The 22,152-nt window shown below is 38.3% G+C and overlaps 1 protein-coding gene across 1 annotated transcript; it reads left to right on the top strand.

Moving 5' to 3' along the window:
• Positions 1 to 8,094: 8,094 nt before the first annotated feature.
• On the top strand, positions 8,095 to 13,060 carry LOC146623468 (vitelline membrane outer layer protein 1 homolog). Its single transcript, XM_085365911.1, has 4 exons — positions 8,095 to 8,339; positions 9,213 to 9,325; positions 11,655 to 11,958; positions 12,993 to 13,060. Exons 1-4 carry the CDS (start codon positions 8,127 to 8,129, stop codon positions 12,993 to 12,995), a joined length of 633 nt encoding a protein of 210 aa, XP_085222037.1. The 5' UTR covers positions 8,095 to 8,126; the 3' UTR covers positions 12,996 to 13,060.
• The last annotated feature ends 9,092 nt before the right edge of the window (positions 13,061 to 22,152 follow it).

Below are 22,152 nucleotides of genomic sequence, written 5' to 3'. Positions count from 1 at the left end.
GAGAGGCAAATACTTTCCAGAGTGAAAAAGGCTGACTGAGAAAGAACTTTATTCAGAGAGATTAAATTCCCAAATATAAGTAGACTTACATGTGTCTTTTTTTAACTCAAGTGTGCTTTAATTGAAAATTCAGTGATAATAGATTCACTGAAAATGAATAACAGTACTCACAAAACTGAGTTAAGTGTAGGCAATTAAACTCAGGACCATAATTCCAGGAGACCGGCCAGCTTCTGTGATCTGCTCTCTGTGTTGAGTCTGCTGGTGCGTTCACATCATGGATATAGCTTTATTGCATTAATTTTTATCTGACTATTCAAGAAGCTCTTATGATTGTATGATTAAAAATACTAAAATTGGCAGCATATCGATTGAGATTACAGTACTTTACACTGAATAGTGGACTTGGCTGGCATTTCAGGATCATTAGGTTTCAAATTGCACATTTAAAAGAGTCATTAGACCTCCGCTGACATGAATGCCATCCATGGGAAATTCATAATTATAGTAACTCAGTGCCAGAGATGGGCAGTAACGCGTTACAAGTAACGCGTTACAAGTAACGCGTTACTGTAATCCGATTACTTTTTTCAAGTAACTAGTAAAGTAAGGGATTACTATTGCAAAAACGGTAATTAGATTACCGTTACTTTCCCGTAGGAACGCTGCGTTACTGCGTTACTAAAACCGTGATTTTTTTGCGAGAATGTCTCATGACAGTGACCTAAGCGAGTGCTACGGTTGTGACAACAGCTGTGTGCAGATCAACAATGGATCATATATCGAGTGCGGGAGAGAGTATGAGCGTGCAGCGTTTAAAGCGTGGAAGTACTGACCTTACTTTGAGTTTAATTCCATAAAAAGTGACAAAAACATTAGTGTCCATTAGCATTGTGCGTGGGAAGAAAACATCTTTTTACAGCGAAAAAAACCCCTAAACTTCCAAGCAAGCTCCGAGTGCGCTATGACCTAATGGAAAATTCACAGAGAAACTGCCGTATCCTTCCACTGACCGCTGCGGCACACCTGCACCAGGGTAAACCTCCGCCTACCCAACTCCTGCTGTACAGGTGAAAATAGAGCAACAGGACCGCTAGTCTTTGATTTTATTTATTTTCTGCTGTGTTTTACTTGCATCTATTTGAAAGAGTGAGTGTAAACACACAAAAAAAAAAATATTTTATGTGCTGGAATGTGCAGAAAATAGGTTTAAATATTAAACAAATTTCTTCCAGTCAGAGAATGTTGCAGATAATTAAATTTTTGCTTGATGCATAAAGTTAAAAGATTAAAATTAATAAAACTATAAAAGTTTTAAAAAGAGACTTTTCCATCTGATTACATTTTGTATGATGGATTATGCAGAAAAAGTAGAATTGGGCTGAAAGATCTATCGCTTTATCACCTATTCAGGTTGTAAATCGTGTTTTTAAAAAGTAACTAAGTAACTAAGTAATTAATTACTTTTGAAAATAAGTAATCAGTAAAGTAACGGGATTACTTTTTGGGGGAAGTAATCAGTAATTAGTTACTGATTACTTTTTTCAAGTAACTTGACCAACACTGCTCAGTGCTGATCTTAACATGGCAGTCATGAGCTTCTCAAAAGAGCCGCAGTTCACATTTTCTCCAGGAGTGGTCCCTGTTGTGTTGCCATGCTTCCACACCTACCTGCTCTCTTGCCCCTAATTCCTTCCCTACACCAGCTCCATCTTCTCCCAGCCAGTTTGTCTATGTGGTCTGAAATTGAAATTCTATGTCACCAGCTGTTGTTGTATACCTGCCAACCTTTCACTGCCTTCAGCATGGATTGTGCATGTCTACGTGGTTTCTTTTTTAAATTTGTTTTCCCACACATTTATTATGTACTCAGCCTAAGATGTAGTTGTCTTGAATATCTTTGTAGTATTTCTGCATCTCTGTGTAAGTAATGCTTGCTGATCTTAATAAAATAATATTTCTGTCTGAAAAGGCACTGGATCAGAAAATCACATGCTCATTCTGTGACTACACTGAGATTTCACCAGGTCATTTTGCCCTAGGTGCAGCACTAAATACACGAAGAAGGCAGTTTGTTTCGGATCTGCTTTACTGCAGCTGCCAATCTCATGAAATACTGCAGTTTCGTTATAAATGCTAATATCAGAGAGATGCAAAAAGATTGTCCTTTGGATTTGGTGTTGCATTATGCAGCTTGTCATAAATGGACATTTCAGGACACATTCTTGCTGCATTTGTTGACTTTATGTAACCCGACCCAAATCCTAACAGTGGTTTATTGCTGTACAGCTCTTACTTTGAAGGAAAACCCGTTTTTCTGAAATTTAACCAAACATCAAGTGGAAGCAAAAATGAAATGTGAAACTCTCCAAATGCTACAAGCAGTCCTGGCGTCCTGACAGCTCGGTGTAACCAGTTATGTAATACATTCTGGTAACTTTGTGTCTCAGATAACAGGGCACAGTTTACGTTTTATAAACTTCTCTGAGATGAATGGCTAAGGAAGGAATTGTAGTTACATAGTAACTATGTAACTACCTATGTAACTATGTAGCAGTGCCTTAGACCTCTGTTTGATGCACATGAAAAGCGAGCAGTGCAGTATTATATATATATAACAAATATGCAGTTGAGTTGCCTGACCTACACAGTAAAGATAAATGGCACTGTGGGAAGGTGACATGCTGTTTCTGCTGTTTCTTTTTCTGCGTAATTCACCTTGTGACATGGCAGAGCTCCTCTTTGATCATTTCTGCCAAGGACTCGACTGACACATTATCCTTCAAAAAAAAAAAAAAAAAATGAACCAGACTGAATAATAGCCAGAACCAGAGTTGGCTTTGTGTTATAATCATTTTATAAGAATAAAGTGTCAGACCTGTCACAATATTTTTCCCCTTAGCATAAGATTTCTGTCTTCACACTTGTGTATTAAATAAAGTTGATATCATTAAAAAACAAGACCATTTCAAAGTCAAACTTTGACAGCAGTCTAATTTTAAATATACAGCGGTAGTGTCTGATAATATGTGTACTGGTAAGCTCAGCTACAGCTGGAAATTGATTCCCTCCTACATATCTAAAAAGTTTTAACTTGGTACCAAATAATCAAGTCACAGTTAATCACAAAATAATAACAATAGCAATAATGTATTGTTGTTATTTAGCTGTTCCTCTAACAGTGATGCTGTTGGAAAGCTTCTCTGTTCCATTTTAACCATAAATAGATTTTAAACAATTGAATATTACACAGTATGTTAGTACAGAGAATTATCACCAGACTGCAGTTCACCTTCAGCTTTATGAAGAGGGGGGTGTCGGGGTGAAGGTGAGAGAACACAAGACATGAAAACTAAATGAGGGAATGAATGAATGAATTATTATTAGACTTAATAAATAAATATCAGGGTGAAACAAAAATGGCAACCCAAAGAGAGAAGAGTCGAAAACACATTGACGCACATGAAGCAGAAATAAACCCACACAGTAGGGAACAATCAAACTAATGAGGACAGGCCGAACAATTACAAAGAAGGGAAAGGAACCAACATCAGGAAGTGAAACCAAAACAAACAAGACACAAGACCCACAAGACAACTGAAGACAAATAAGACTCAGACATCAAGGTCAACAGTAATCATAAAAACTAGAAACACAACAAAACCCCAAAAATATAACTGCAACCAGAACTCAACAAAAAATCAGGACTATGACAGTTTCATCCACACAGTATATGACAGTATGGACACAGCAGGCAGTTATTTAATGAAAAACAAAGAAAACCTTCAGAGCACCAAATGGCACACAGACAAAGTAAAAAAAAAAAGATCAACAAAAATGATCATAAATTCATATGTGAAATAATGCAATAACTAGCTGTAAATTGTAACTACTGAAATCATGCATCATTTTTTATGCTTGAAGTCATGCTTGGCTTCTTGAAAAAACTCAATATTTCTGTGAGAAGTTATTAAAGACCAAGAACGTCTAAAGAAAAGTGAACACTGGCCAGAAAAGCTACCGTACTCCAAATGCATGTTGATGTTGCTCTATTACTTCTTGATATGTAATTAGGCCCCAAAAATGAATTAGCTCGACTAATTCAAAGTCTAATGCTGTTGAGTGAAATAACATTATATTCAGCTTTCAAAATCACACAACGTACACATAATTGGAGCAAAACTCCTCTCCAGGCTGTGTAATTAACACCAATCTGTGGATATGACCTCTTTTATTAGTAACAACAGCTCTATGTGTATGAACAGGTAGTATGATTATATATATGCACAAGTATATACAAGAGTGTAGTCGACTAAAAGTTCTTCAAATTCAAATTGGAATCCATCTCTGTCTTTTCTTATCCTGCACTGAAAACCGGCTACCAATTGTCTGTGCACGAAGGGACTTTAAGATATTTGGTGTAAAAATATGAGCATCAGTGTGCGAGGATAAATGTATGAATGCATTAAAACTTTATCACTGACAGTCTGTTTCATAAGATAAGGCCGTTCTCCTTAATTCAAGAAAAATGGGTTTGTTGGGTTTTATCTGAAAACAGCGATAAGGTTGGATGTCTGAGCACATCCAGACAAGACAAACAAACTATTTAAAATATTCCTCGATCTCTTACAGTCATGTGAAGCTGTTGGATTGTTAGATTTTTTCCCCCTTGATATATGTAGACAAGTGAAATTGATTGTTTTTTAAACAGCACCTGAGGATAAAGATGGGATACAGAATCCCACAGAATCCCAAAGAAAACAAGGTTTTCCATGATGTATTCTATAAAAACATCAATACATATAGTATTCTTCTAAAGCCTTGGCATCAGAGCCTTGTATTTCTCCCTTTAGCAGAAATACCCTCTTGTAGGCGTTATGCATAACCGTACCCCAGTCACCTTTTGCAATGAACACTCTTCCATGTAAAATTATTTTAGCTGTGAGATGTTTTAAGGTTTTGCATGTGTTACATTTTCCAAATTGATCACAAGATTTAAATTGATTCAGATCCTTGCGTCTACTAGCTCATTCCATCACACTCCATTTCTTCTTTTTGCACCATTCTTTGTTTACACTGTATATTAAAGGTCAGTGTGCTGTTTAACCCCCAGCCCTCATTCCCATGACTGGGATGAGGGTTAAACAAAATATGTAGAACCCAGAGGTATATTTTTTGTCATATTTTAGTTGTTTCTTGTCCCTGTGCAACCACAGAGAGCCTTTGGTTTGCAAATGATGCTCATTCCTGGTCGTGTAATTTTTATAGACAATATTGTGAGGCACAGCCAAGGGTTGGAGGGTATCAGATTGTGTGGGCTCAAGATTTCATCTCTGCTTTTTGTAGATAATGTGGTTCTCTCAGCTTCCTCCTGCACACTGGGTGGTGTGCAACTGAGTGTGAATCATCTGAGATAAGAATCAGCACCTCTAAGTCTGAGGCTGTGGTTGTAGGCCAGAAAAGAATGGAGTTTCCATTCAAATCTAGGCAGTTCCTGAGTTGCTTCCCAGAGTAGAGGAGTTTAAGTCTTGGGATCCTGTTCCTGAGTGAAGGGAGAGTGGAGTGGGAGATTGACAGACAGATTGGCACAGATGTGGTACAAGTCTGTTGCGGTGAAGAGAGAGCTGAGTGTGAAAGCAAAACTATTGATTTAAAGCCTGATCTATGTTCCTACCCTCACCTGTGGTCATGGGCTGTGGGCAGTGACTGAAGAATGAGACTGCGGAAACAAACAGCAAAAATGAGTTTCCTCTGAAGGTTGTCTGGGCTCAGTCTCAGAGATAAGGTGGGGAGCTCGGTCATTCGTGAATGTCTCAGAGTAGAGCCGAGTCACCTCCTCATTGAAAGGAGCCAGCTGAGGTGCACGACCTGCTGGGAGGAGGCCCCGGGGGAGACCAGGACACACCCGAGAGATGTCTGGGCCTCACGATGTTTACTGTGTGTTTATTTCAAGTATTTCATGTTGAGGTCAGAATTGCATCGATTGGTTTCATCTTATAAATCCAACACAAATCATGTTTGCTTGAGATTTCTGAAAAATAAATGATGTCAGAGTCAGAGGATGGTAAACAAGCTTTTAGATAATTGCAGTTTTGGTGAAATGGTCATTTCTAATTTGCATATTAATTATATATTTTTTGTAATAATACTATTCTTGGATACTATTCTCTCTTGGATGACATTAATGATGTTCTGAAAAGAAATAAGGTTTATTCTTAATTTATTTTTGGAGGACCTCAATCAGTAGTCTGTGTATATTAAATATGTCAGTAGGATGAGGGTTAATGTTCCACTTCGTGTTCAGCTTTCAGGGGATGCGCTCAGATTATCTTCATGCTCTTTTTACTTGAATTGAATCAATGACTGGATGTAAAATATGTTACATTCTCTGATCCTTTGTCCTTTTGTTGAAACAGAGCTGCTGGTCCTCTCGTTGTCTCTCTTTGTGTGTTCCAGGTCTGAATGTGACAAGCAAACATCGCTCTGTTCTTTAGTCAATATCTAGATCCAGCAGCAGGTGGGCTTTGCCTTTTGGCTGCTGGGCTCTGTGCTGGGTGAGGTTAGGTTTGGATTTTGTTGAGCATAGCTTGAAATGTGCTTCTGGAAAGTGACTTGTGTGGCAAACTTGTAAAACCACAGCCCCTTTTATTTTGTGTTTGTTTATATCTGCCTATAATGCAGTTGTCAATTTATCTTTAACAACCTTTTCGCCTGTTTTGTGGTTAACCAAAGAGACTATGGTTTCTAGAAAGAGTGGGAGTGGTTATGTTCATTGTTATTGGCTTGGAGATCCCAAAGTGTATGTGCTTCTGTTTTCATTTACATTTTATGTTTTTACTTATTGTTACTTTGTAAATAAATTTACTCCAGTAGAGCTTTTCTTTATGCATTTCAAGAAACGGTTATAACTTGACTGATGTAGTTTCTGGGAATGAAACCAGACAAGATGCCATAAACTTCTTTCTAGGGTCAACAGGGAGCGACTGGTCTGTTTTCAAAAAGAAGCCAGATTGTGTAGAAATCTATGTGAAAACATGGATTATGTCACGCTATATTAATTAATACAGGATGATTTTTCTTTTAAACGAGCACCACTACTTTCAGACTAATAAACCATTACTGTATGTGTGTGTGCTGACCTCAGTTTTTCAGTCAGCTCAACCTTTAATGAAAAAAAAAGTGATGGACAAAATGCTCAATCCATGGTTTTCAACAGTAGTCCACAAACCAGTGAATGATGTCATGGTGGTTAGATGCATCTTTTATAAACAGCCGGTGCCCTGAGGCAACAAAGCAACCCCAAACTACAACACTTTTCCCGCCGTGGCTCACAGCTGGTCTGAGGTTGTTCTGAAATGTGCCTACTGTTACTGAAGCCAAACAGCTCTATCTCTGAGTCATCTGTACACTGCAGATTTTTCCCTAAAGAGTTGCCTGTAGGTTCACTCACTAACTCCAGTTATCCTTTAATGTTCTTTCAGAAAAGAAATGACTTTCTCCTGGCACACCCGAGCCCAGTTAAATTTGTGAAATCTGTAGTTTGGGGATGTTTAAAAGCCCTTTCCAAACTGAAATGCATCAGCAATAGTTCTAAGAAAGAGTCTAATTATGGGAACCTGGTTATTATTTTAGTGGATTTGATGGTGTTGTGTCAGCCTTGTACAAAATGAACAGCAGCGTATGTCAACATTACTAATAGACACTGTTTCTGCTTAGTTGTAGCAGACAAACTCTGCAGTCTATATTTGTTGGGAATAGTATTTAACAGTTCTAATCCTTGCAAGATCAACTTCAAGAATTTATAAGTGCAAAGGTTTGATTATGCAGAAATATGTCCTTATAGAGTTTCTGTTCCATGCATTCTGTGAAGTAAAAGATGAGTGGTCTGAAAGCCTAAAAACAGAGCCTTCATCTCTCCAAACGTCACTAAAATCGAAATCTTTTCTGGTTCCAACACCAGCTGTTTATTCCCACATCACTCTGTAATGTTCCTCTGTAAATGATTCATCCTGCTACAAGTGGTGTATTTCAGAATCAACAGGGAAGCTATAAGAGCTTTGAGCCCGAGGCCCCTTTCACTTGTTAGTTGGCCTTTCAGATTGAAACACTGACTCACTGCTGTCAATATGACAAGTCTGCTCGCCGTTGTGGCCGTGCTGGCTGTGCTGTCCGCTGGGTTCTGTGAGGAGCAGAAGAACTTCTTGCAGCGAGCTGGAGTGGCTTTCAACAGCAGGGAGTATAAATCTCTGCTTACTGTGAGCAACGGAGAGAGGTTTGGAACCTGGACCTGGCCAGAGATGTGCCCAGAGAGTTTCTTTGCTGTTGGATTCAGTGTCAGGGTAAAACAACGTCTCTCAAAAATGCTATAAACGTTACTTTGATTAAAAATGCCTCTACTGCTGCTGATATGACAAACGAATGCCTTATCTGATGGTTTTACACTTCCAGCAATTTCACATTTCACTTACTTTTCCAACCCAGTAATACTGAATATTAAATAAAAATACACAAAACCAAAAACACCCCACCCAAAAAAACCATGACATAAAACTCTTCAAAAAACTTCTCATGAAGATCAAGATATCGTAGCCATTATTATACTTTTGGTACATGCTGTTGTTTACACCGTTTTTTTGTTTTTTGTCTCATCATTTTTAACAGGAATTGAGGAATTGATTTTACTTCCATGCTTCAATTTATGATACTTTATTTATTTTAGATGTTTGTTTTCTGGATTATTGCTCATCTTTCTTTGTTGTTCCTTTTACTGGTTAATTCATATGTTTGCTTGATTGACTTTTGATGAGCCTTTATTGTCAGAAGAAATGAAAAAAATGATCTTTTTAGAATTTGAAATAAATAAACTTAAAATTTGTAATTAAAAATCAAATTTTGGTTCCCAGATCATATTTACCATAAATTTAATTGTTAATCCTTTCCATACTGGCCTGATGATTTCTTCATTGCATGATTCTAGTAAAGAAGATGAAAGCCGAAATCTTTTTTGTGCATTAAACAGCATGCAGTGTAGATACTGGATTTCTCTCACTGCCTCAGATACTCTGCAAAGATGAAAGTGGAACCTGAAAGTGTTGTGTAACCTGACGTGAACTTTTATCCTCAATGTATCTGCTGCTTTACCGAGAAGCAGATAACAAACTGGGCTGATGAAAATCGTTTCTGCTTCTGGGAACTGTCCTCTGTTTTCTCAGGTGGAGTCTAACCAGTACGGGAGTGATGACACTGCTCTGAATGGGATTCGCCTTGTCTGCGCAAAAGATGGAAACCGCAACTTCCTGTACACTATTGAGTCCCACACTGGCTAGTAAGCAGTCATGAATTACACTAATCTCCACCCAGTTTTAATATTTGCCTGAACTGTTTATTCATGCATTAAATCTCAGTTATAAGCCATGAACTACAATTTGGGTTGCCAGATTATGAAATTTGGAGGTGTTTTAGTCTAGGTTAGGTGTAACATATGTAAAAGCAATTTTTAAAATAATTAATTTTCCTCCATTGTGTACCTGGTATACAAGTTTATTTATATATTAACCTAAATTTTCTTGCTACAAAGTGCTACATATTTCAAATCAGGTCTCAAATAATAAAAATACTTCAAAAATAAAGAAAGATGCAATACAATACACAATAAAGATTAAATGTGCAAAATAAATAAACACAAATTTATTTACAAAGGTAGAAAATATTTGAGAATTTTACAAAAGAAAAATAGAGTGGAATGAAATAAATTTGTAGTGTAATGTATTAAAAAGAACAATTTTTTTTAGATTATTTTATGAATAATGGTTATGGTATTTTTCAAGCATCATAGAAAAGCAAAACCCTCCACAAACTCTCTACAAACAGATGGGCAAGAAAACAACATGTTAAACACAAAATGTGAGTAACTTATGAGATAATAGTAATAATCATAACAATAGTAATAAACATGACATTGTAATCTGTAGCGAGAATAGGGAGCAGGTGTAACAGTGAAGCTGCAAGGAGTAGATACATAGTTTAAATACCCTGAGTCATCCATCCAAAGCAACAGGCAATGCACAAGAGAGGTGAAGAAGAGAGCGCGGTCCGGGTGGAGAGGGTGGGGACGACTGTCAGGGCTGATTTGTGACAGAAGGAGAGCAACAAAAGTGAAACAGAAGGTTTAAAGATGGTAGTGAGACCTGCTGTGATCTATGGTTTGGAGATGGTGGCACTAACAGAAGTGGCAGAGTTAAAGATGTTAAGATTTCTACTGGGAGTGATCAGGATGGACAAGATTATAAGCGAGAACATCAGCAGGACAGCTCAGATCAAGCAGTTTGGAGACAGAGTTAGAAAGGTGATGCTGAGATGGTTTGGACTCGTGATGAGGAGGGATAGTGGATATATTTGGCAAAACGTGATGAATTTGGAGCTGCTGGGCAGGAGGAAAAGACGAAGGTCTCAGAGAAGATGGATGCGCTGAGAGAGGACATGCAGAAATGGTTGATGTAGCAGTGGAGGATGCTAGGGTGAGATAGAGGCATATATATCTCTAACTTGAGAACAGACTGAATGTCTTTCCATGTGAAAGTGTCAGGAAACCAGTTTTACCAAAGTTAATGCATATGTGGAATATCTGTTGAACCAGACTGAAATGAGAGATGAAATACAAGGTAGTTTGAAAGCTTCAGAAGCAGATCTCCATTAATAAATAATATGAAAGGGCTCTTTCTTCTTAAGTGTAGGCGAGTCTTTCCTAACTTTGAATACAGATAATAATGAGCAGTAGATGTGAAAAGTTGTGATGCACTGTGATAGACAAGGGTTCACTGCTGTTCAGTATTCAGGGAGAAGTGTGACGGTACAGAGTATTTTCATAATCTGAGCCAGACAGACAGATTTATGGGTGAAACATTACAGACAGCCTTCAGTTCTATCTAAATAGGCTGACATGTTTTTCATGTATTTTTATGTTCTGGTCCCTGTTATATTTTTTGCTTTGTTGTCTTTATTTGTCTTTTTAGTTTCTCATGAGTGTATGCCACTCATTCCTTTCATTTCCTTGTCCATTTACAATTTGTGCCTTCTGCATTTAGTTTTTTCCCAGAACTTCCTGAATGAGGCATACATGGATACAATTGTGTGATCAGCAAAAACAAGCATAAAAATGATATTTAAGTATTCCATAGTCATTTATGTAGAAAACCCACAGTAGATCAAGCATAAATCCCTGTGGTCATATTTCTGATGGCATTGATTGTTTGTGCCACCCACATTAGCAGTTTGGATTCTCTCTGTTGTGAAGATCTCATTTAACCTGTTCACAACAGATTTGTTACCATTATCAGGTAGGTACGGCTAATAAATACTTTGTGTCTTATTGGAAAGTGGCCTCATTTGTACAAGTTTTATTTCAGGAGGTATGATCAAAATGTTGAGGTTGGAGCTATCCACACTTTCTAATGATCTGTGTAATATTTTGTATTTTTTATGGTTCAAGGTACTTTGGAAGCAGCAGGATGCTGGAGGCTAATAGTTTTGTACTACGCTCAGAGAGGAAATGAAAGCATTGCTTCTGCCACAATCATAAATATGTTTTGGATGTTTAAATGTCAAGCTTATTTTCCTCCCCTTCATTTCCCCTTATTTAATCTGTTCCCGCCCAGCTTCGGTGACTGGTCCCAGCCTCAGTACTGCCCGAGCGGAGTGCTAACCTCTTTCCAGATTAGTGTGGAACCCCATCAGGGTCTGTTTGGTGATGACACGGCCGTCAACAACATCAGGTTCCGCTGCAGCAGTAACCCAACGCTGGAGGGGCCCGGCATGGGATGGGGAGAGTATGGCCACTGGAGTGAGGAATGCCCTGATGGAGGCATCTGTGGCATCGAGACCAAGATGGAAGAATACCAGTATGGCCTGGATGACTCCACCCTGAATGATGTGCGTTTCCACTGCTGTGCATCTCAGCAGGTAAGATGAAGGTTAAATTGTTAGACTACAAATATTTGGTGAAGCACACGTGAAGATTTACATGAATGTGTGTGTGAAGGGCTATATTTGAGATGACCTGTGGAAGAGAGAACAATTTTATTTCAGACATGTTACCAAACCAAAATGGTAAAATGGTAACATTGACTCTAACCTACGGACATAATATCAGCTCAATGAAATCTGGAGCAACTAAATTGCAAAAAGCTGCAAAAAAAGCTATTTTTACATGATGCCTTTGCACATATATGCAATAACAAACAGAGAACATGTCTGTATCCCAGAACGCTACACATGTGGTATTTTGAGTGTTTTTAAAATCACAGCCAGCTGGGCGACTCTGCCTCAGGATTTCTAATTAGCTTAAGAGCTTTTGATGATCGTATGAAATTTTCTCCAGATGTTTCTGTATGATGGAGATGGAGGTTTGACTACTTGAGGAACTTTACCGCCAGATGTTCACATATTTGGAAACATTCAGATATATTTCACAAGTCAGTATTAGTGAGAAAAAAATGTAACACGCAGGAATGCTTCAGAATATTTTCTTGCTTACATTGCTAACTTGCCACTGTTACGCGCTGAAATCTACGTGATTTTAGCCATTCTTTGTACCGTATGTTCTGAAAGACAATAGAGGTGAATTATTCAGTAGAGATTGGCTGAAATTTCAGCTGGTTTTATCGATGGTGATTAGAGTTTAGCCTTTTTGTTTGGCTTAAACCAGCTGGTCATGGCACGTGGCTGGTTCTGTTGGAGGAATCTTCCTGTTAAAAGGTAGTTTTTTCTCTCCATTGTCTCCAAGTACTTGCTCATAACAAAACTTTAAATTTCTCCGTATGTACAAAGTCCTTCACAACTGAATACTCAAATTAGTTATTGCTACAAAAGTTGTCAGAGAGTTAGAGCAAAGTAATGAAGCTAGAAGTGAAATATTTAAATGTCACATAACTGGTGGTGTATACAAAATGTTGCTGTTGCTTTATAAATGTATGATTTGTATTTTTTTTCCACAGTGACTGCCAGCTAAGAAGCTCAGTCCAACATCTAAAACTCAAAGAAGACGAATAATAAAAAAGCTCATCGGAAATGTGACGTTCCCTGTGATGTTTTTTCAGGACCTGCAATGTCTCGTGTTTTTTTCATTTGTCAAAAACATAGCCGAGTGTCACCTTCAACATCAAAAACAAAACGATTAAGGAGCTCTGCCTCAGATCAAGCCCTCATTTGAAGATCCACCATGTCATCCCCTCATCAGCATGAGAGCGGCATGTTTTCATATCCTGTCAAGTGAACCAATGAGTTCACAGTAAAGTCATAACAAGCATCAGCCGCTGACACAGCCATTTCCTAGAATTCCTACTGGAACTAAGGTAATTAGGAAACGACAAGAGAGGGGGTATTAATTAATTTACAGTTTAAGGCCTGACAAAGGTTGATAAGACACCGATTGGCACACACAGAGGTAATTTTGCTAATTAATCGGTGAGCAGTTAATCTGCTAACACAGAGTGCGTACGGAGGGTTGGGGAGGGAAGTGGAGGACGTTATCAAACTCCGAGGTAATGGTTTTCAGAACATTTTGCAAGTCAAGGAAAAGCGATTACAGCCTCTCACGTAGGCTTCATCTACATAGGGCCTCTTGGTTGTGATAATTAATACAGCAGTGCTGACCTCATATCTAAGTTCAAAGTGTACTTACTGGTGCTGATGCTCAAGTGCACTTGTTGGCATCCTCAGAAAAACAGAGATGCTGACTTTGACAGGAGGAGAGGTCACATGGCATATAGTTGTGTTTAAAGTAAAAATACATCTCATCCATCATTTGAATTTTCCCTTAAATGTCTAAAAAGTAAAGGGAAATGATATATATGAGCGCAGATGGCCTAAGGTGCAAAAAACTTATTTTCTGTCTATAGCATCTTTCTTGTGAAAGTCATTATAAACTCGGCTATATGCAGCCAAACTCAGTTAAAAAACAATAAAGTGATAGAGTTAATGGAGTAGAGTAGAGATATGAATATTCTAAGGGCACCAGCAACACAAGGTGGATTTTTAGAGAAATGAGTGCAATAATCCAAAACCCTCAAAACTTTTAAATTACCCTACTGATTATTTCCTAAGTCACTGTTTGGATAAAGCTTCTACATTTACAATAGGTGCTCCAGCCTGAGCAATGACTGAGTCATCACACTGAATATAAAACTAAAGACGGTATAAAAGATAGACCCTGAATATGATCTTGGAAGTTAGCATTTTGGTCTTTTGTAGCAAGAAGCTACTATAAAAGGGATAAGTTATCAGCTCCACAGACACACATATTGGCCACTGACTAGAATTTAACTCAGCAAAAATAAAGCATAAACTTCTTAGATGGTCTGCGCAACATTGAGGTGATGATCCATTAAAAATGCTTCAAAAAGCACTAACACAGTGGAGATGTTCTGTGTACTGGCTTGAAGTAGTTCTAAAAACCATTTACTCTCCTCAGAGTTATTCTGAAGGAGTAAATGATCCATAGAGGCTCAAAGTGTTTTTTATTTTCTATTTTTTTTGTGTGTGTGTGTAAAAATGTTTTTAAAGCACTAAAGTTGAACATTTTAACATAGGAGTCTCTGGGGATTGACTCACTTTGGAGTCAGTCTCAAATGCCTCCTGGAGGACCTGCAGTTGCTGACAATCACACATCGGCTTTTAAGGCTGCTGGTGTTGCCGCTTGGGCAAAACATCACAGGTAGGTTTGAGGAAAGATTTCAGTTTGGGTTGAAAGAGTCGACCTTCATTGATATTGTTACGAAAATAAATATTCAAATCTGCAGAAGGCAGCACGAATGCTCTATTTCTCACATGGCTTCAACTGGACACCACACAGACTTTGAAGCAGGGAGCTGGCAGGTTAAAGACAACAATGTCCATTCTCACTCAATCAGGTGTTCACATTTTGACATGAACCTCTGCTGGGTAATCTCTGCTTCTCTGAAAAAAAAAAAAAAAAAGTCCAGGGTTGCAGTGTGTGAAATTGGCTTTGGTTATATATATATGAGACCGTTAAAGTCCCCCTTTAGACATATTTAAAGCTAAAGTCTGGACATTATGTTTCTGTAAAACCGAAAGATTCTTTCTTTGTAATAATTTCATATTATGAAATTGACATTTTTCCACAAACTGAAAAAATGTAAAGTCATTGTTCTGTGTATTACAGCAGTGCTGCCAACACTCTTAGACCTTTTTTTCTCTCTTTGATGAACATTGGATTTGACTCTACTAATTACAGAATAGACGTCAGACAGTGGATTTTTTCAATCAAATAAATATTAACTGACTCAGCACCAATACTAACAAAACCATTAGGAGTTCAGTCTATTTTGAAAATAATTTCTCTTTGCATTAGGCCTCAGTTAGTCACTAGATGGCAGTGCTGCACTGAAAGGGACTTTAACCAACATCTCACCTGTAACAGTGAGTTTTATGGCAAGATGCTGGCAACATAAACATTGTACTCTGATTTTATTCACTGAGTGCTGTGAGTTCTAGATGTATCACTCCATAGCTGAAAACACTGCAGCGCTGTAGGCTCCACTCCAGAGACCCTTTGGGGACAGCATTGGAACAGCGTCAACCCCTGCCTAAACACTGTTACAGCATCCCCCAGCATATGCATGAAAACAACATTTTTTGAAGCCACAGAGAAACCTCATTATTCAAAAACGTGCTTCCCTCAGCAAACTGTTTTATGTCATTACCTGTGGGCCCTGGAGTGGAACCTTGTGGATGTAGCACCCTGAGGTCACAAGTTTAATATACAAACCACAGGATCACTGTGTTTCTTACCATTTTAGTGGCTCTCCGGTGGGTCCCCAATCTGCCTCAAGAGCCATTAATGCCTCTGGCAGTGAGGAGAATGGATATGGTGTTTTGGTTGAAGGCAAAGCCTTCCTCGTAATGACCTTACTCTCCCCTGGGCTCTCAGCTCATGACTTATAGATCACACCGGCTGTGTTGAATCAACTGTAAATATAGTTCAGCTCAGAAGCACCATAGGGTTATTAAAATGCGTGTCGGTCAGAGATTTTATGTGATACTGTGATGCATAAGGGACAGTTTTCAGCCTGAATTGGGTTGTTTTGATATAAGAACAAGAGAACAAAATGGTATTTCTGTGGTGTTAGTGTGTAATAACTATCATGTTGATCTATTCTAAGGTTCACACAGTAATGAAGGTAATAACCAGATGGAGCAGAACTTTAAAAATGATCCTTTCACAGAGAGAAAATCTTAATATGAGGCTATAATTCTCTGCTGCATTATGCTTCTTTCAACATTTTCTCTGCGTTCAGTGGCCTGAAGTTGTCATTTCACGTCTTTCTGTAGTCCTCCAAGGATAGACTGTCCTTGTGCAGAGCGAGAACTCTGCGTTCTGAATAACTTCTTTTCTGGGTTCTGACACAGAGCACTTTATGAAGGACAGCCATTGTGTTTCATGATTCTGCAGGGTGTGCGTAGATGGCTGGAAGGCTCAAATTCTTTTCTGCTGCTAGTACCCTTTGAAAGCCATTTACACGATCTTATGTCTATATGCCACAGTGTGACTTGTGCTGTGTATGAATATCCTTGTGTTTGAGGTATAATTTGAAATATTAAACTTCCATTTCTAACATTCTGCAGAAATATTTTGTGGCCAGATACATTTTTTCTCAGAATCGTAGTTTTACAGAAGAGGAAACTTATGTTGTTACATTGAATAACTAAATTGGTATAGGAGACATTATAAGAGATAGACGTGGCACTCAAAGAATCTCTAATAGAAGTTGAAGAATTTAGTCACAGTGTGCAGTGGTTAGGAGAGTTGCCTCACAGCAAAAACTGTGTAACATTTCCATTTTCTCCCTGTGCCTTCCTGCAGTCCAAAGACATGCTTCTTAATTTAACTGGTTATTCTAAAAAGACCCAAAGCTGTGAATATGAGTGTGGATGACTCTTTCTCTCTGTATTAGTCCTGTGACAGACTGGCAACCCGAATCAGGGTGCACTCTGCTACTTTGGCCTGTGACAGTTGGGACAAGCGCCAGCTGCAACCCTGAATTGAACAAGTGGTTGAGTGGTTGATGAATGGAAGGATTCGCTTTTGCTTTCCTCCCATCGATGAGCAAATCACCAGGAACTGAAACAGGAAAGCTCCCACTCCCTGGACTTCTAAAGTCAAAGGAGAGCCTGCTTGCAAGAATTTCTTGCATGAGCTGTTGACCAAAACTGAGCATTTTGTGGGGAGTTTTTTTTTTTATTATTTAGGAAAGTTGCTCAAGACAGTTTATACAGTTACAGCTACATTGCACCATCTGCCATTTTGATTTTCTAACCAACTGACAGCAGTCACTGTTGACCACCACACCTTCCTGCTTCTTACACACAGCTGTGCATGCATTAGCAAAAAACCTAGTCTTTTTGGGGCACTAGTAGCTCCTTGTCTTTTTTTTTTTCAATTACAAAAAACCCATTAATTTGATTTCAATTTACATATCAATGCTATATTCACAAAACTACTATACTATATAATGTATACGATGTTGAAACAAAAAGGCTTTTTTTGAATGGAAACTTCTGCTACTGAATTTAGCCAGAATTTTTGATTATTTAAATGTTTTAATTTAATCACTTGAAATTTCAAATTATTTTCTCAGATGTTTGAATTAAATGTTGAGATAATAACCCAAAACTCCTGGATGGTAAAAAAAAAAAAAAAGTATGAAAAACAAGCTTTCAAACCTTTTGTTTGGAAATTGGTGTAAATATTATTTTAGCTATTTAACTCTGTTCATGACTTTCCATTTTGCACTTTGTCATGAGTGTCCCTTGCTGAGTTCTGGCTAAATTGCAGTCAATGTCTATACAATGGGATTAATAGGAAGTGTGTAATGGCTCTCTGTAGGTCTTTCCCCAAGCTCACATCTGAGGTTCAGGGCAGTTTCAGCAGTGTGGTGACAAATAGATCTACTTGTTACAGGAGGCCAGATGGAGGTAAGTGTACTTATGTTTTACTGTATCTGCAACCTGAATCTTCATTAGCTTCAAATTTTAATGAAGAGCTCTGACTGTCGGCCTACAGGAGGAGTCATAGCAAAGCCATAATGGTACGAAATGCTGTACAAACATAGAAGTGAAAGTTTTGGAGAAGAGGGCATTTTAAATCTAATGTCGGGGCAAAAACACCAGAGTATTTAAGCTTTTTTCCTCCTTTCACTATTTTATTTCAATGAATATATAAGTCATACTTAGAAATAAAGTATAATATATGAAAATGCTTTAGCATGTTTGCCCCTTAGCTTCTTTTTATTTGCAGCTGTCTCACTAAGCAAGGCTCCTTTAAAACTTTCACATAAAAGAAGCACGGACACGTGTACACATTAAATATAAATCATTTTATAATATACAAATTGTACAGATGTCATGAACAATAGGAATGTTGACACACTCAGGATAGCAAAGATAAAGAATACTTTTTTTCTTCCGCGATAGCGATGCAAAAGACAACGGCACATGATCAAACTCAACATTCAAGATGGCAGCTGAGGTGATAAAAAAAACTCACATCAGAGACAAAAATCTAAGAATACATTTTGCAGAGGCTGTGAGCAAGCTAAAGTGACAACACAGAAAAAAACAAAACAAATAAATGACGGCATCCTATTAAATCATGTTCTGCCTTTTCTGCTCTGCCCATTTCACACCATAGTAGCACACAGGAAATGAACCATTACGTTTTTTTTTCTTTTTACAGCATTACCAAGAATGATTGCACCAGCGCCACTATTGAGGCTCAGAGACAATTATGCTGATATAAGACAGTATGTTACCTTTCCTTACAAGAAAGGGGAGAGGGCCGTATATTTAATACTAACGTTAGATCTCCTTTTCACAGACGGCTAAGTTAACACGGTTCAACATCATTTAACTGATGAAGTGTCAGATCCTATCTCACTTTTCTCTCCCTGTCTCTGTTTTTTTTTTTCCGTTTTGTTTTTGTAGACCACAAAAATCACAATTACCCAGAGTCTCTGGAGTGTACTCATGTCAGAGGTTAGACTGCACAGCAACCAATCAGCCCTTATCAGGGGGAGACGGAGCCCCCTAAGGCCACGGCCCCATGCTGGATGGACGGATACAGGGCCGGCTGTAACTTTTTGTCAAGGTTATGATCATCCATATTTGTGGATGAACAACAGGAATGCAGCGGGAGTCACAAAGCACTCGTGTCAGCTGAGATCATCTCATCGTTTTCATTTTCCAAACTCTGTTCCCATAGATAAAGACGGATCTGAGCTATGTGTTTTCACAGGATGCCAAAGGGGAATAAATGTCACAGTTTTTAGATTAAAAATGTGCAGACATGCAAAAAAGGCGAAAGAAAGGAACGCTGAAATAAATTCATATTCATAAAACAGATGGATGACAGTTAAAATGTTTAGCGTGACACTGGGGAGAAAGAAAAAATTGATTCAATCTGAGGAAATAAGCTGACCAGGATTTAACAGGGGAATTTCTCAAATATTCATAAAGATCTTGTCTGCTCTCAAAAGATGCCTTTTGGTGTTGCCTTTCATAATTTATATTTATTGTATTCCGACTAAAACCGTGAAAGTGACAGCTGAGTCCTATTTGCTCGTCAGCTTCTCTGATGCAAGAGGTGGCATTAAATATTTCTTGCTTATTATTATGCTTATTAAAGTTCAAACAGTCAAAAGCAGCTGAGTCGATGACGTTTAAGGAGACGGAAAGAAAATAAAAGAGAATACTATAATGTGACTATAATATGACTTCATATCTTCATTCAATATCGGAGTGGTTATTTGTCACGTGCTCGTGCACACTCCTGTGTACAGCTGTGGAAAATCCATTCTGGCTCAAACATGACCCTTGACCTCGTCTGCCATTAGCGATGACCTCACGCTCACAGTTCTGGTCTCCGTCATAGTGGAGGGCGAGAGGACAAGGAGCATATGCTTCAGGGGGGTCACGCATGCAGCGACCCCTCAGTTCAAAACCCACAACGGCCCTCGGGAGGTAGCTGGAAGCGTCAGTCAGCGATACATTTTTGCAAGCTTTAGCAGAGGCAACACAAAGCCCACAATAAAAATGTCCAAAAACAGAACATTCACAATAAAAAAACACATGTTCAAAACATGTTAAGAATGATCCAAAATATAATACCTTCATATAGACACACACATCTTTATCCTGTCCTTCTGAATCCCAGCAATAAAACATTTAACAACATCTTCAAAATACCAACACTGACTGTAGCAAAACGTTCCCGTTTGACTATAACAAACACTTAAATCACCATGGTGCCTCTAAAAGACATTTCTAATAGCAGACTGTGGGCCATTTACAGTATAGTGATAAGGCTAAACTGGTCACAGTTTTATATTCTACTCTACACAAAAACATCTGCCATTTTACATTGAAAAATCTCAGCGGCGGGTGGATTAATCTCCCGAAAGGAGAGCACTTATTCAGCATAATCGATCTTACTTGTGTGTAATTGAAGAGTTTCTTCTCCAGGAAGGATCCATTTTTCTTGACCAAGCTATCATTTATTCTCATGAAACAAAATATCCAAATTGTGACAAATTATACTATGTATAAAGCCAGACAGAAGGTAGTTTAAGTTCTTTATAAATCAAATGCTAACGCTTTAATAAATAGGCTTTCTGACATCTTTGTGATGAGATATAAGTTCTTTGCAAAAATGCAACACTTTTTTTTTTTAACACAAACTCTTCCTCCTCAGTGCAAATGATTCCCCACGACATTACTGTTAATATGAAGGCTATTTGCTTCACATTGAGGTGTTTTGCTGTCAATACCTCCTCCCAATAAGTGACCCCCATTATAAATGCATGATTACTGACAGATACCCCACTGACAAAATCCATTAGTGAGCTAATGAGAGCTCCACACCGTGAATGTTGCCACTTCCCTCCCCTCCTGTTCCACCTTTTAAAATGGAAAGCTACACGATGCCATGAAACAGCACATTAGGACTTGGTTATTGTCAGAAATGATGTCTGGTAAGAGGTGCTTAAAGAGCTGGAGGTAAAATAATGAAGGAAATCTCAACAGGGAATGTGGGACACAAACGGCTGTTACTTTAAATGAGCCTATCCATTTCTTTTATTTGACTCTCTTATGCTCTGTGGTCTTTCTCTTTTACTGCAGCCTTCTTCTTTATTTCAATTTCTACCTCTCAAATCTGGTCTCAATAAACAACGAGGCTACGACATGTTCTGACCACACAGCTTAACCTCGTTTCCACACTGACAACTACTTTCATTTTCAGCGACTGACTGGAATGTAATTAAAAATGCAACTTTGCGCAGGAATAGATCTCCTGTATGTAAAAGCTAACTCTGAATATGAGTTCGGCCCTCGAGGTGCAAACATTCAGCTGAATTTCACATCCTTATCTAGCTTGGCTTTGAATATGGAACATTCTGTATGCAAGGTGAGCACACCAAAGAGTGATTATCGGCTCTGTTTGAAGCACTTGATGGCTTAGAGCTCAGCGTAAACAATTATCTGTTCAGCCTACTTTGGATTGCCTGTCGCAACAAATGCCTTTCCCATCACCTCTATGAGCTTTCTCATCCCTTCACATTCGAACTCACACGAGAGCAGGGTTTAGGACGATTCAGGATGTTTTTCTAAGCCTACTTGCCCTTTACATTGTCAGATGGGTTAAAGAGGCAGCCAAGACCCTACCTCTTTTTTTTTCTGTTTTCACAGCTTCATAAAGCAGTAAGAGCTGGTCAAACAGGTAACTTTATCGCTGTAAGACAGGAAAAGCTCACCATGCTCTGTTTTCTCTCTGTTAGGACTTACTTTTATATGTATTTGTGTTTGTGTAAAACAACATCATTTAGGCTAGCTATTTAACCCTATTGAAAAGTTGCAAGTGGGCTGCAACAAGAATAATAATGCAAAGCCCCTGGCCTTGTCAAAGGCCTGGGAACACCAGGAAGTAACACAAAAAAGTGAATCTATTCCTTTTTGAATACCTGATTTTAGAAGATTAGCAACATGCAGTAGCAGCAGTTCTTGTTGAGAAGCTGCTAGATTGTTAGCTAAATGCATTAGTTAAGTCACATTACCTAAATCAGCTTCTTTCATTTCGTCTTT

Source organism: Diplotaxodon limnothrissa, linkage group LG11 (genome assembly GCF_057381915.1).
Source record: "Diplotaxodon limnothrissa isolate DT_005_m linkage group LG11, D_limnothrissa_male_GT1.1, whole genome shotgun sequence".
In the NCBI taxonomy this organism is placed as follows: domain Eukaryota; kingdom Metazoa; phylum Chordata; class Actinopteri; order Cichliformes; family Cichlidae; genus Diplotaxodon; species Diplotaxodon limnothrissa.
Note: the sequence above shows the minus strand (reverse complement) of the source record. Positions and strands in the feature narration are given on the sequence as shown.

Coding starts and splice junctions, on each gene's coding strand:
- LOC146623468 (XM_085365911.1), top strand. CDS start 8,127: ATGACAAGTCTGCTCGCCGTTGTGGCCGTGCTGGCTGTGCTGTCCGCT. Junction 8,340..9,212: donor CTGTTGGATTCAGTGTCAGG/GTAAAACAACGT, acceptor CTGTTTTCTCAG/GTGGAGTCTAACCAGTACGG. Junction 9,326..11,654: donor ATTGAGTCCCACACTGGCTA/GTAAGCAGTCAT, acceptor GTTCCCGCCCAG/CTTCGGTGACTGGTCCCAGC.